The 13978-nt window shown below is 39.8% G+C and overlaps 1 protein-coding gene across 1 annotated transcript; it reads left to right on the forward strand.

Moving 5' to 3' along the window:
- Positions 1–12598: 12598 nt before the first annotated feature.
- Positions 12599–13633, forward strand: psmb11b (proteasome 20S subunit beta 11b). The gene has a single exon (XM_029500141.1). The coding sequence runs from the start codon at positions 12599–12601 to the stop codon at positions 13631–13633; it is 1035 nt and encodes a 344-aa protein (XP_029356001.1).
- Positions 13634–13978: the final 345 nt, after the last annotated feature.

The raw sequence follows: 13978 nt of genomic DNA on the forward strand, positions 1-13978 counted from the left end.
AGAACAAAACCTTTCAACGGATATTGGACATTAAGTTATCTTTATGAACACGGTACCAACAGCACCACAGAAGGACATTAGCCTTTGACTGATGCCCCAACTACTGCTCTAAGGGTGTTATATTAACACACCCTTCCAAGCCAAAAGTCCAACATGGTCCAACATGGCTAGGAAATGGTGTCTTATTTTATTTATTGACCAGGAGCAGCTCCATGGCCAGACTAAATCAATAACTTCTTAAATTCCATCGCCTTGGCCTTGGACAATATGTTTAAGTGCCCTGCATGCTGTTGTTGCATGTCCACTCTCTGGTTAGGGACTTATCATTGATACATTACTGATAGGGTTGGGAACAATCATTAATAGTTGACCTATTAGAACACAGCTTCCTGCATAACATCTCGCAGCACACACATCTCTGTCTTTGAATCTTTGTGCTTTTAAATGTCCAAGCATCAGAGTATTTGCCCATCAGCGTTGCATTTTCAATTACTTATTCAAACACAAATGCATACAAACCAAACAGACAGGGTCATCTATTATAAGAGAAATGCTCAATATCATTTGAGTAAAAATATGTAGGAAATTAGCAGGTGAGTTTAGATTGGAGGGGGTCCAGCATATCCAAAGTGTCCATAGCTGTCCTTTGAGATGCCCTCATTCTGAGGGAGTGTTTCTTTTTTGCTTCATGTCTTTTTTAAAAGTCCCAGGGGGAACACCCATCCAGAGAAAAGTTGTTATAGTATCGCAATCAGCCAAAGTCCAAGTAACATCTCCATTTCTTCCAATATCTAATACTGTCCTCTGCGTCATGTCACATGGAAAATGTTAATCTTTCCACGTTGTTGATTTCTTTAACTATTTCTATCCAGTCCATGGTTATCAGACACTCCCTGCTCAGCCATTCCTTGCATATTGCTTTTTTAATACCTTCTAAAAATACTTGTAATAGGTATTTGTCTTGTTTGTTCATTCTAGCTGGTACCCTAACCCTCCAAGCTACATAATGCTGAGAGTAAGCTCTGGCTGCAAATTGATAATTGAACTGATTGCTGTTATTACATTTACCCAGTATGAAGAGATATTTGGACATTCCCAGATTATGTGCAAGTGGCCAGCGGATATATTGCCACACCTTTTCCAACACTGTCCGTGTTCTGGATTATTGGGCAGTAATCTATTTTAACAATCCTACTCTATGATCAAAAATTACTGGACAGAAGACAAAAAAGAAAATCACACACTTTTTAGTAAGTGTGGAATATTGTGGAAATGTTTTTTATTTGAATTGCATATTGCATAAATGAAGCTTCACTCTCCTTCTCCTGCACCATATAGTCAAGTTAATGGAAGCTGCAGTTTGGATTAATGATTAATTAATATATATTAATTATATATATATATATAATAAGTATCTTATTTTGCACAAACAAAATAACAGGAAATTGTTAAAAGTGAAGAATTCTGACCAAAACTCTGACAAAGGAGATCACTCATGTTCTGATGAGCACTTCTCTCGGTCCTGTCTTAAAATGAGTCATATGCCTGTGAAGCACAAATTTGTCACATGAATACAGCTCTAACTCATCCACTAAATGTATGCTCTTACAATATGTAGTGTCTGAGGCTTTTCCTGTGGCTATTGGGTCACTGTACTGGGTATTGTATGTCATAGGACATGATAGAGGAATGCGGTCCATAAAGAACACACCTGAGAGAGTCATGGCTATGTTGCTGGCTGCCTGTAGCCAATGCTGAATGGTGATTCAGCATTGCAAGCCACAGATTCCCTGTTCCTGTGTAAATTCTTTCCATGATGCCATTTTGCGCTCTGTTCAGGTTAACACCATCTTGGCCGGCAGATGATGTTCTATCACCCAGATCTGAGGCATGCCGTATTGGAGTTGTCTGTTATGTGTTAATCTGCAGGAGAATAAGGAAGATGAAAGGTTGGCCGGAGTACTTTTCATGGTAAACAAACATGATTGCATCATCCGATACACAAGTTTAGGCAACAAACCGATATGTGGGGAAATGACCCCATCTTGTGGCGATCATGTGAACATGGGTGCAGTAGTCAGCACTCGGTACTTACCAAGACACCTTTGAAGTGGCACAATGACAGCAAGGGCACAGACAAAAGAAAAAAACTAACAGTTGTGTATGCCAAGAGAAATGTGAAAAAATATAAATATTTAATCTCAAGTTCTCTCTCAAAAAAATAGCTTATAGTACTTTTAATGTCTTATTTATGATGAAAATCCTGTTTGCATTTTCAGATATTTCAATAATTAAAGGTGAATCCAATTATCAAAGGAGAGCAACATAGTGCAGATTGCTGTGTGTTGATTTTTGTTCCTTGAACAGCAAGAGCTGATTGTCTTGTGCTTACCAAGAGAAGCTGTGCGCCAATCTGAGTCATTTTCCTCAAGGCTTTTCCCATCTGGACTCCAAGCAGAGCTAAAGAACAGGGTGTTACTGTTTCTTCCTAGTTAGTCTCCACACATCTAAGAGATATGGAAACTGTTTTATGTTAACAGAAATATCGACCTTTCATGTTTTTGCTGAAATAACAGTAGAGCCACATTAATCAAAGAATGACGTCAAATGAGCATGCTTGGTGTCCTGCATTGGTTTCGTTACCAGGAATTAGAAGAGACTTCGTCCACAATTTATTCCATGTAGTGAATATGAAATTCGGCTCAGCACAAACAGTTAGCCCTGCTCTGTTAATGAGGTAATAAAATCCAGCAATCATCCCTAAAACTCTCCAGTAACTGGATATATATTATTTGTTTACTCTTTACAGGAACCATGATGCCTGGCTAGGTTTTCCTTTCTGTTTTTATTCCTTGTGCTAAGCTGTCTAAGAGTCTGCTGATTGTGCATTCGTGCTTCATGGACCACCATGTGATTGATCACTCCCATATTGATTGCCCACATAATATTATGGCAGTTTCTGAATTAAAAAAAAAAAAAAAAAAACCACCTCCTTAACCTCATCTCCACCTTAGTATCTTCCTCATCACAGTGACCCACATTAAACATGTCACAGATGCTCAGTGGAAGAACGTTGCCTTGTTGTGCCAAAATGACCAAGTAGTAGGTTCCCTGTGGATCAGTGTGAAAATAAGATCATAACAGGAGTCTGATAGGTTATTCACAGAGAAAGTCTGAGAAATAATAACTCTCTATTATTCTGTTTGTTGTTTTTATTGCGCAGGGCCTCAGCATCTGGAAGTTTAATTAAGTTTATCATTGGATGATAAGATTACAGCCCAACTAAATCTGTCACCTGGGGCTTGCCCACCAGAGCTGCTCTGCTATACATCGATACGGCCTGGCCAACCAAGGATAATGAGTCTGCTCGCATGCTGGAAGGAAGCGTAGTAGCACTCGCGCATTTTCAGCAAAGCCATAAAAGAAGATAAATACCTGCTGTTCAGTGACCAGATTGACAGGGAGAGGGAGAGGTTACAGAGAAATTAAATGATGAACTCACCTGATGGATGGGGATCATAGTTTAATATAGAATAGTTGTGATATCTGCACACTGACAATCATAACCAAGATCCAAGTCCGACATTGGTAATGATTGCAGGGTAAGGGAGCAGAGTAGCGTTATGTTGTCTGTTGCTACAAAATTTACTCCAGTATTCCTGTCCTCTTTCAGTATGTGGCTGGATTTATCCACTTCGGACCTTCAGCTATATGACAGCGATATTAGAATTGTGTGTTATTTGCTGAAGGGAAGACACAAAGAGTCAAAACAGGAAAAAACACCTTCACACTGGTGTGCAGCTTTGCTCTAGGCCAAATTCCGCCCAGATTCAGCTGCTGAAATATACATAACAAATGCGTCTGGCCTGTTGGTGACAGTGAAAAATGTGAGGAACCTGAGACAAATAGTAATGACCAGAGAAAATGATCAAATGTGGACAATTTAAAATAAATTGAAATGAGCGCCCCCTACCAAGAGCACAGGAGGTCGGCCTGGAGGGCCTCTCTGACCATAAATCCAAGGTGTCTGTTCTCAACACAGACATTCTTTCCCCACTCTGCATGCAGGGTAAAGGATTGCTAATGAATTATGGAATCTAATTTACACAATATAAAAAGAAAATATGTCAATATGGTCTAAAAATAGTTTCTCATTTGTTGAGGTCATTCTAAAAAAAGCATCCCTAGCTGCAGCAGAAGCTTGTTTAAATTCATAAGGTACATAAGATACGGAGTGATACCAGCTTACAGCGGTAAGCAGAACCACTCTGTGCCAGACAATAACACAGTCACAGTTGCTCTTATTTTTAGATATGCAAATTCAATGTGTTGACCTTGAATTAGCCACTGTCATTGGAATTAGTTGCCACTGAGCTGCAGGCTATAGTGCAACAGCCCATAACAAGGCTTTCTTCACCAAGCTAATGAAAGCCTCTTACATCAGGAGCCCTCTCCACATCCTGAGACACCCCTTCCGGGCTTCCTGTCGTAAGGTACCGAGCTGCCTCAACTGACGCAGCAGCAGGACCAAAGCTAGATGCATTAAGAAACTGCTGGAATGCAGCCATCTGTGGATGAGATAGAAAAAATAATCAGCTGATAAACTGCCAGATATTGGTCATAAAAGGCGCCATTTTGACAAGGTGTCCAGCTAAGACCTAATTTTTCCAGGGGCTGTGTGGGATTTTTCCACTGAGATGATAAACGCCAAGGTTAAACATGGCATCAGCATTCCCATTTAGCACAGCTTGTTCAAAATGTTTTGCTCCTTTTTTTTTTTTTTTTGGGTGGTCATTCAGTGCATTCCCATTGTACCAGCCAAAACCGTTCAAGGCATTAATTGAGCCCTAAAGCAAGGAAACAGACACTGGAATTCATGCTGAAGGCACACTCATTGATAACTTTATGCAATCTCTGCAGCTTTCTTTGAGTTCAAAACCTCTTTTGAAGTTTCTTTTTCCTCTCTTTCCCTGAAGGAATCAACAACAAATCAATAACTGAATCGCAGAAACACATTCAGTCTTCAGTCTAACCATAAAATAGCAGTGATTTATGTGATAGCACTTTTAATCAGAACATCAGAACTGTACGTTGTTGAGGGATCCCTCATTTGCACTGCACAAGATAGGAGTGTTTTCTTTTTTGGTTAATCTGATGTTTTTGTTACTCTGATTTGCAGGCCACAAGGGAGAAATAAAAGATGGAATTAACTCTTCCTAAGTTTGTCAGCATGTTCCGAACATAGACATGTACTCATACACTCCTCATTGGTGCGGTTCATCTTATGAAAAATTCACATACCCACATACCTGAGGTTTATTGTGTCGTCTCTCTGCTTGGAAGTCATCATGGGTCTAATGATTCCATGCATCATTTTTTCTTTTCATATCCAATAGAGAATCCAAAATTGGAAAATAAAAATGAATTGTTGTTGAAAAAATTGAGGCCAGGGGCCAAACTTGACTTTGATATTTAATTTGTGTGACCCGGAAGTTGTTGAAGGCTGAAGGCTGATAAACAAGTTCCCAGGGAGGGCCGCTGATGGTCACAGACATCAGCATCCATTAGATTCATCATGAAATAACAAAATAACTTGGGTTATAATTTATGTAGTGTTTTTTTTATTATTTTATTTCATGATTGTGTATTCTGAATTGAACATAAAAAAGAAGGAATTATTCACAGATGCTCTCATGTCAGGCTGTTTAAATCATCTTTGTTGTTTAGCTAGATTATTTCAGGTGTGTATTAATTTAGAAAAGGCAAGCAGAAACCTGTATCTAATTGTTTCTAATGGTGCCATTAACACTGCTATTCCTTCTACTGCTCAACTAATATGAGTGCTACTGCTATTTCTAGGGCCATGACAACAAAGCTCCATCTTTCTACAGGGGCTGAATCTCTCACTGGAAATTCAAACTAAAGACAGAACAAAAAATGCCTTTGAGCCTTTCCAGCTGTCAGCTCTCTCTATAACATTTATATGCAACCATCAAAATTTGATTTAGATATTATCTATGTAGGATTCACTTTTCAAAATCTAAACAAATCTGATTCAGCAGGAGTGTGTGAATGTGGCATGCTGACAATTGATTGAAAATTATTATAGGACAAATTATTTAAAAAGTAAAGCACTTTAACCTTCATCATTACATTCTGTTATGCACTCAAGAGTAATATCCTCAAGGTTTGCACTCAGCAAACCAGTCTACTTCAAACCTGTTCACATCAGAGGCAGAAATCTTTCATGTGAAATAAGCTTTCACTTTGCCAGAACATTTTTTGGATTCTGATGCTTAGAAAAACAAGCTTTGGAGGCCTGGATGGCTCAATGTACTGCAATTAAGACCATCAATTCAAACAGGCAAAACAAAAAATGGATAGCACATGTGATACAAATATTCAATTCCCAAAACAGTACTGGAAAAATGGGCAAAACACACTTGCATGGATGTCTCACAATTCATCCATGTACATATTTGCCCTTCAAAAACCATATACATAGAACCATGACTGTGTCCTAGTCAAGTTGATTAATTTTTGAGTGTGTGTTTTCAGTGTGTTTGTGTACGTGGTAGGGATGGGAAGATAAACCGATATGTGCAGATACGCAGTAATGCGCAGGCAGGATGAGAGTGCATCGGTACAACGTATCGATACAAAATATCTTAATACATCGGCTGGAAGTTTGCGCCGGTAAATGTTGATATTTTTTTAACAGTTAGTGTTTTTTTTATATTCATTTGTACATTTAACCGACAAAATATTTATATATTTTTATTCCATGTAAATAAGACTTACGTTCACCGTGGATGTATATCAAAATGGCATGTGTGCACCTGGAGAGGTGCATTGTTCAGACCAAGCATGGCAAAGGCAAAAGAGGAGAGGATTTATTCACCGAATAGTAAGTCAAACGTTTGGGCTCTATGAGAAAAATGGCAAACTCGTAAAAACAAAGCAATTTGCAACATGTACCATGCTTCAGTCCGGTACACTGGAAATATCACAGATCTGATAAGTCACCTGAGGCGACGCCGCAGTGTGATAGTGGAGGCATCAGCTTGCACTCGTAACTCACCGCCAGCATCCCCCGCTACGGACTCTGCTGCCCCAAGTACGTCAATCGTAAGTTTTTTCTATGCTCCGCTAGCTAACAACTCCACCTGTGAAAACAAGTGACACTATCGCCTTCTTTATTTCTCCATGCCTTGGACCCCCGTTACAAAATACCAAACTGTAGTCTGTTTTGTTTTTGTAAGCAGTTATGGAAGAACTCCTTGTGAGAGGATGATTAATGTTTTAGTTTTCTAATACAAAATTGGTAATGTTGCTCACTTGTGAGCTTGCTGACCCACAGCAAAAAAAAAAAAAAAAAAAAAAAGTGCAAACCAAGCACATTGTTTGTATTGAAATCTTTGTGAAGGAAAAAAGTCAATTTAATCTGATATGATTAATAAACAATCAAACTCATTGAATTGCTTGGTATCCTTCTAAAACAGCACATTACAATCACATATGAAATAGCGCTTGTTAAATCGGACTGTGATCATTTGCAGTGCATCATTATAAAATGGTGAATCGTATTGCATCGCACCGCATCGTATCGTATATGTTGTTGAATTGTCGTGCATCATGGTTGAGTTGTGTATCGTATTGCATCGGTGGGTGCAGCATATGCGTCGCATCGTTGACAGCGTATCCAGATGCCTATCGTATGGGCCTCATGCCAGAGATGCCCACCCCTAGTATGTGGTCGTGTTGTGTGACTTTGCAGTGCATTTGTTGTCACATTAACGAAGATGTTTCAAATTTACAGCTCTGCTTTCACTGGCCCCAGGTTGTTGGACTGTGGGATTATTGTACTGTCATCTGGACAGCAGGTTTCCAAGTTGCTCAAGATGCCATAGTCAGAATTAGTAGTGATAAACTTGGCCACAACACTTTGATCAATTTCAGGCTTTCTATTCAAGGAGCACACGGTGAGGGCTTTCTGTTGTCTTCGTAGCCCGCCGTTCATTAGTTGTAGCTTATTTGAATATTCCCACAATAAATATGAAGATCCTGAAGTCGACTTTTTTCACAGCAGGCTGCTTATCTTTAGAGTGCTCGCCCGCTATTTTCCCCAATTTCTATATTGAGATGTAAGACCCAACTATGACTCCATGTATAACTCTGGTCCAACTGGCTAACAAACACACTATTAATCATGCTTTGACGACAGCTCTGTTTGTATTACTCTTGTCATGTCCTCGGAACCAATATGTGTCTGGGTGAATGCATTTGTTCAGCTTTGTGTTGCTGTCAGTGTTTTTCACCAAAGACACCCCACAGTCTTTTGAAGTGTACAAACAGCTTGAATAAAACACAAAAGGTTATCTGTCAGGGCTGCTCACACAAACTTAATACTTTGACATTATCTTTATCAGGTTGCTCTACTCTTTCACCTTTGCTGGTTGTTAACAAGAGGTGACTGCAAGTAACTTCTTTCAGTAAAGCTTTGGTTAACTCACCAACAATGCATTTTAGCCAGTTCCTATAATTTTGGTTTGATTACATTTATTTTATTTTATTTTTTTTACCGATGACATGATTAGTATTGTATTTCATGCTGGGATTAACAGCAATTAAACAAACAACAAGGCATGATATGAAATTGCAAAAGAGCCAGCATTCTTTAGTTCCAAAGCGACAGTACCAAAGTACCTTTGGACCAAAATACCTTTCATGTATTTGCTCCCTCCAACCATAATACACACTCTCATATATTCTATATAGAGCACATAATGTAATGTTTTCTATAAAATATTGAATAGCACTCAGATCGTTTATCATGATCACTGTGCATATAATGAGCCAACCCTGTTCTATTGCAGTAACTGCCTGAACTGGTGCTTTGTATCGATAACTACTTAGTTATTTCACAAAATGGCATAAACGATAAAATACTTGTGCATATCTTTGGGTTTCATCTTCCCAAGATGCATACAGTAGCACCTGAAAGCCAGATATAATAATGCATGAGCTCTCAACACTCAGAAAAAAGCCCACTCAGCTGTGACCAGCTCCAAATTGCAGTGCAACCCTGATATCGCCTGGAGTTTTCCAGCTGGAGAGGAAACATAGTTCAAGATCTTACAGCTGTTCCAAGAGGAAATCAAACACTTGAAATTCACAACGCCGAACAAAACATAGAAGATAAAGAGGACGACTGTGTGATGTTGGAGTGAGCTGCATTTAAATTTTTCTCCTTATCCCACTATCCTCAAGCACACACTAAAGTCCCATACCTTTCAGTCTAATATGTAACAGCCCAGTGTAATCCATTTCCTCAGAGGCAATGCTACACAGGCTGAGAGAGCTGCACCTCCCCCTGTAATCAAACGTACCTGAATTATGACATCTCCTACACAGGAGATATGACATTCATCTATTTCACCACAGGAGACCCCAAGCTTTTTATTAATACATTACAGAGTATGTTCCAGGGCCTCATAAAAGCACACGCCATCACTAACAATCACCCCATGATGCCTCAGTCCCATCCCCTGAACTGGTATCAGATGTACAACAAAGCTGCTGTGACCAACCTGGGTCTGTGAGCTGCATCAAAACAGCGTCATATAAATTTTTGCTGTCAACCTGATGGATGATCCCATACAGCTTCTTGTGACAGCACTTCAGTACGTAGATCCACACAGTTAAGACGACGCTAAAAACCAAGCCATAAAACATGATTTGACAAATCATTTCTTTGGCCACTGAGACATAAGGTTGAATTTGAAACACTGCTCCGTCTGCTAAAAATGACAGATGCCCTTGTCTTTCCTTGACCATAAATAAAAAGGTTATATGCCCAAGTGAAGACGCTTCATGAAGCCTATCGAGCAAAATTCATAATGAAAGTGGAATTAAAAGTGGAACGTATTCCAATACGGCGATAACAACCCTTTTGGTTTGATTCCTTTCCATAGCTGACTGCTGCTGAAACACAAACTACTGTCATTATATACTGTAAGTTTGAGGAAATATTTCCACATTTCATAAAGTTTTCTTTGCTATATTGTAAAAATGAAAATCCAAGCTGGGCTCTGTCACAATATGAAGGCCAACTCTCTCCAGGTCTCTGTCGATAAAAGGCAGGAACTTTCATACCTCTCCAAATTGCTCAGCAGTGCTTGCCTAGGGGAGCTTCAAAACATCTATCATGTCTAAGGTCAAGCAATTCAGCAAAAGACGGCATTCACAAACATTTCCTTTTTTCTTTTAAAACTGGAACTCACAGAAATTAATGAAATAACAATGGGATTAAGCATCTGACCTGACTCATGTGGACACAAATTCTGTTTCTGTTTATCTGCCATATCCGGTGAGCAGACCAGGGTATTCTGAGAGTAGTGCAAGCTGCATCACTTTATAAATCCTCATCAGAGAACTATAGCATTTCCTGGATTTACTGCCATCTGAGGATGGCACAGAAAAATACAAACTCATGTAAATAATTATTTTTGAAAAACTTGTGTGAATATAAATTGGATAAAGGCATTTGGAAAAGCACCTGGTGGGATCTTGAAGACTTGGAGCGCACAGCTCCATTTTCTCGTCAAGACCAAGAAATCAATCCTGCCAAATGTGGAGACCACCTCCATTGCAAGCTGACATGGCCTGGAGCACAGATACCGCACATGAACGACTGAGCCATCTACAACTTTGTCAGGAGCTGAGTCAACCCCTATGAAATTGTCAGCCAAGCTTTCATCACTGTGAGAGGAAACGGCTTGGAATACATACTCTTTCTAAAAGATATAGAGAAAATTAAATGCAAAAGTGCTTCAATTTTTTTTTATATATATATATATATATATATATATATATAGTGCTTCTTGTACAAAGAAAGAGTAATGACAAAAAAAAAATACAATTGCAAAACAGGCATATTCCAGTGAATATTACATGCTTGTGGAAATGTAAAAATCTTCATTAGCAGAAGAAAACAACGTTTGGCTCAGAGAGACTGAGACTAGGGACAGTCATGCGGTATGGACTCTTGGGTAAATTTGGTTGGACTCCTGTTTTAAACACATGAAAATCCCTGTGTTATAAATTCATGAGCTCTCTGTGCTAAGGAAGACTGTGTAAAAGTTCAAATGCTTGTTGGCCGGTGGACAGAAACGTGTACCTGATGTGCGCTGCCTCATATTGCCTCTGGACTGGCAATACACTCAACAGAATAATTTTTCTTATCTGCCCCGGTAGTGACATGACATTTTGGACTGGAAAGATGGAGGAAGTGGTATGTCCATTAAGACTTCATAAACCTCATAAAATTATGGAGTCTTATAATGACTCGAGTAATGACCCCGGTAAACACAGCAATCCATCAATATTTCTCTCCCCACCTCCACACACCTTTTGTGTTTTGATGTGCTGTGCAAACAGACATTTAATCAATGGTTGGCCTTTTTTTGTGTGTGTTGCAGACACAGGAAGGAAAACTGATTCCTTAGCTGCTAAACAAATCCCTATGCTACAGCGCTACCTGCTAACTCTGACTGTTTGTTAGTTAGTGCTGTGCACAGTATATAATCAGTTTATAGAGCTTTTCTTTTTTTTTTTTACACTAAATTAGTCTGAAACTGTTCTTCTGACAGGCATATGTGAGCCCCTTTTCACATTGTTTATGCGTTTTCATTTATTGATATTATAAATATATTGATTATAGTATAGCTCTGTTAAACAATGGATATCTTCATATACATGAAAGGATAAGTTTATCCTTCAATAATTGATATAATAAAGTATAATAGAGAAACGAATAGACTAAGTAATGGTTCTCTTCCGATTTTAAAAGCAGTCGTCGATATGTATCCAAAAATTATGATGCACATCATAATCAGTGTGAGTTTCTTTTACTGGGAACAAATATATAGCCCCTTCACTTCTAATCCTGCTGAGAAATAAAGTAAGTTCTGTGTGGAATAATACTGAATCTGTCAGTATAGTTTTAAAACAGGTGGCAGTTGTGTGATCATATGCCCTGTGTTATAGAGCATTAACTAATTTACTGCTGTTGCAGGTTAAATAAATTCATGCGTGGAAGGGCCACTTCCAGTTCAACACCTCATAAGCTTGGTACTCTTCTGTTCGACCAAAATGTTCACTCATTTCGATTCTGTATGTGAACTTTCCACGGGAGAGACGCATCAAAGCTCAGAGTCTCAGTTCATTTGACTTGAGCTTCCCAGCTTCCCAGCTTGCCGTTACCCACATCTTCTTTGGCTCAAGTGCTCACACAAGACCTTTAAGAAATCTGATCTCAAAAACAACCTGATAGTGCAGCCAGAATTAATTACCCATGAACTACTGAAGATTTATGCTTCAAAGTCATGGGAATGAGGCATCAGTAACTGTATCTGATAGGCTATTTTACATGACTGAATGTAGATGAGCGTGATCGTGTCTATATAAAGGTTCCTGCTGTTAAAAAAGACGCAACATACAACTATGACACACAAAACCTTTGTATGACAGTTGAATATTTTTTGATGGGATGTGGTTACAGTACATTTCTGTTGGAGAGGAAAAGCAGGAATTTTCAATGGCTCTGCAGGACATTTGCAATTTCCAAGACATCTTTGTGGATAGTTCAACCACTGAATGTCCTTCAGCTCTTTTAGGAAAGAAAACTGGATGTAACTATGTGAGCGCTTTGCCCTTTCAAAATAGCACAAGTCTCTTTAATTTTCGTATACCACTCGCTGAGTATCTTGATGAAAGTCCAACACAGTTTGGGCAAATCAGCACCAGCCAGGACCACAGCACTGCTTTACTTCAGGAATCCACCATTTCATGCTTCCCTCTGCCTTTGAGTCCTCCTCCTGCTGCTTCTTCTCAGGCTGTTCCTTTGCCTTTCCCCATGTCTCATGGAACAACCACCCTGGCTTTCGCATTTCAGGGGGGCGTGCTGGCTGCAGCAGACACTCGTTCAAGTTGCTCTGGACTTGTGGCGTGCCCAGCCTCTCAGAAGATCCTGCCCATCCACAGTCACCTGGTGAGCACAACCTCTGGTACCTCGGCGGATTGTGCCCTTTGGAAACGAATTCTGTCTCGAGAACTGCGGCTTTACCAACTCCGCCACCGTCGGCAGCTGTCCACAGGTGGAGCAGCCAAACTACTTTCACACATGCTTCACCCGTTTAAGGGAACCAAGCTGTGTGTGGCTGCTACATTGTGTGGGTGGGATGGAGGAGAGGTTGATGGAGGCCATGGCACTGGAGGTGCTCAGGCTGATCTTGGTGGTTGCATGAAAACCTGTGGACCCCGTCTGTTTTATGTTTGCAGTGATGGTACTCGCCTGCAGGGAACACTCTTCTCTGTGGGCTCGGGATCCCCTTATGCTTACTCCATTTTGGACCAAGGAGTTAAATGGGGGCTGACAGTGGATGAGGCCACGTCCATAGCCAGAGAGGCCGTGTACAGAGCCACGCACAGGGATGCATATTCAGGAAACAATGTAGACATCTATCACATCACTTCAACTGGATGGACTCGGAGGAACAGAGAGGATTTGAAAGAGGAATATTACAGAGAGAAAGAAAGAAAGGAGAGAAAGATGAGACTAGACATGGCTTAGGCTGTGTAAAGACATAAAATAAACAAAAATGGCATGGGAAAAGAAAAGCGAACATGAGGGATTATTTTGGAGAGATGTGATGGCGTCTTTGCAGCAGATACTAAATTAACGAACGGGACGGGCAGTTGCACCCTCCAGGCTATTTCTCAAATGAATTGCGGATGCATATTGTTGCCTCTAATAAACAGCTGATGTTTTGTTTGTGGGGATGATAAAATGTATTCTAACAGTGCACCACTGGCTGGCATTTTGATTTAGATGGTAAAATGTTGTAAATCATTTCAAGTACGTTAGATAGTAACTACATACTGTTTGTGTTTGAACCATATAAACAGAAGGGAACAG

This window comes from Echeneis naucrates, chromosome 4, assembly GCF_900963305.1.
Source record: "Echeneis naucrates chromosome 4, fEcheNa1.1, whole genome shotgun sequence".
Classification (NCBI taxonomy): domain Eukaryota; kingdom Metazoa; phylum Chordata; class Actinopteri; order Carangiformes; family Echeneidae; genus Echeneis; species Echeneis naucrates.

Bases quoted from the DNA above. Each gene is read 5' to 3' on its own strand.
- psmb11b (XM_029500141.1), top strand. From the start codon at position 12,599: ATGGCTCTGCAGGACATTTGCAATTTCCAAGACATCTTTGTGGATAGT.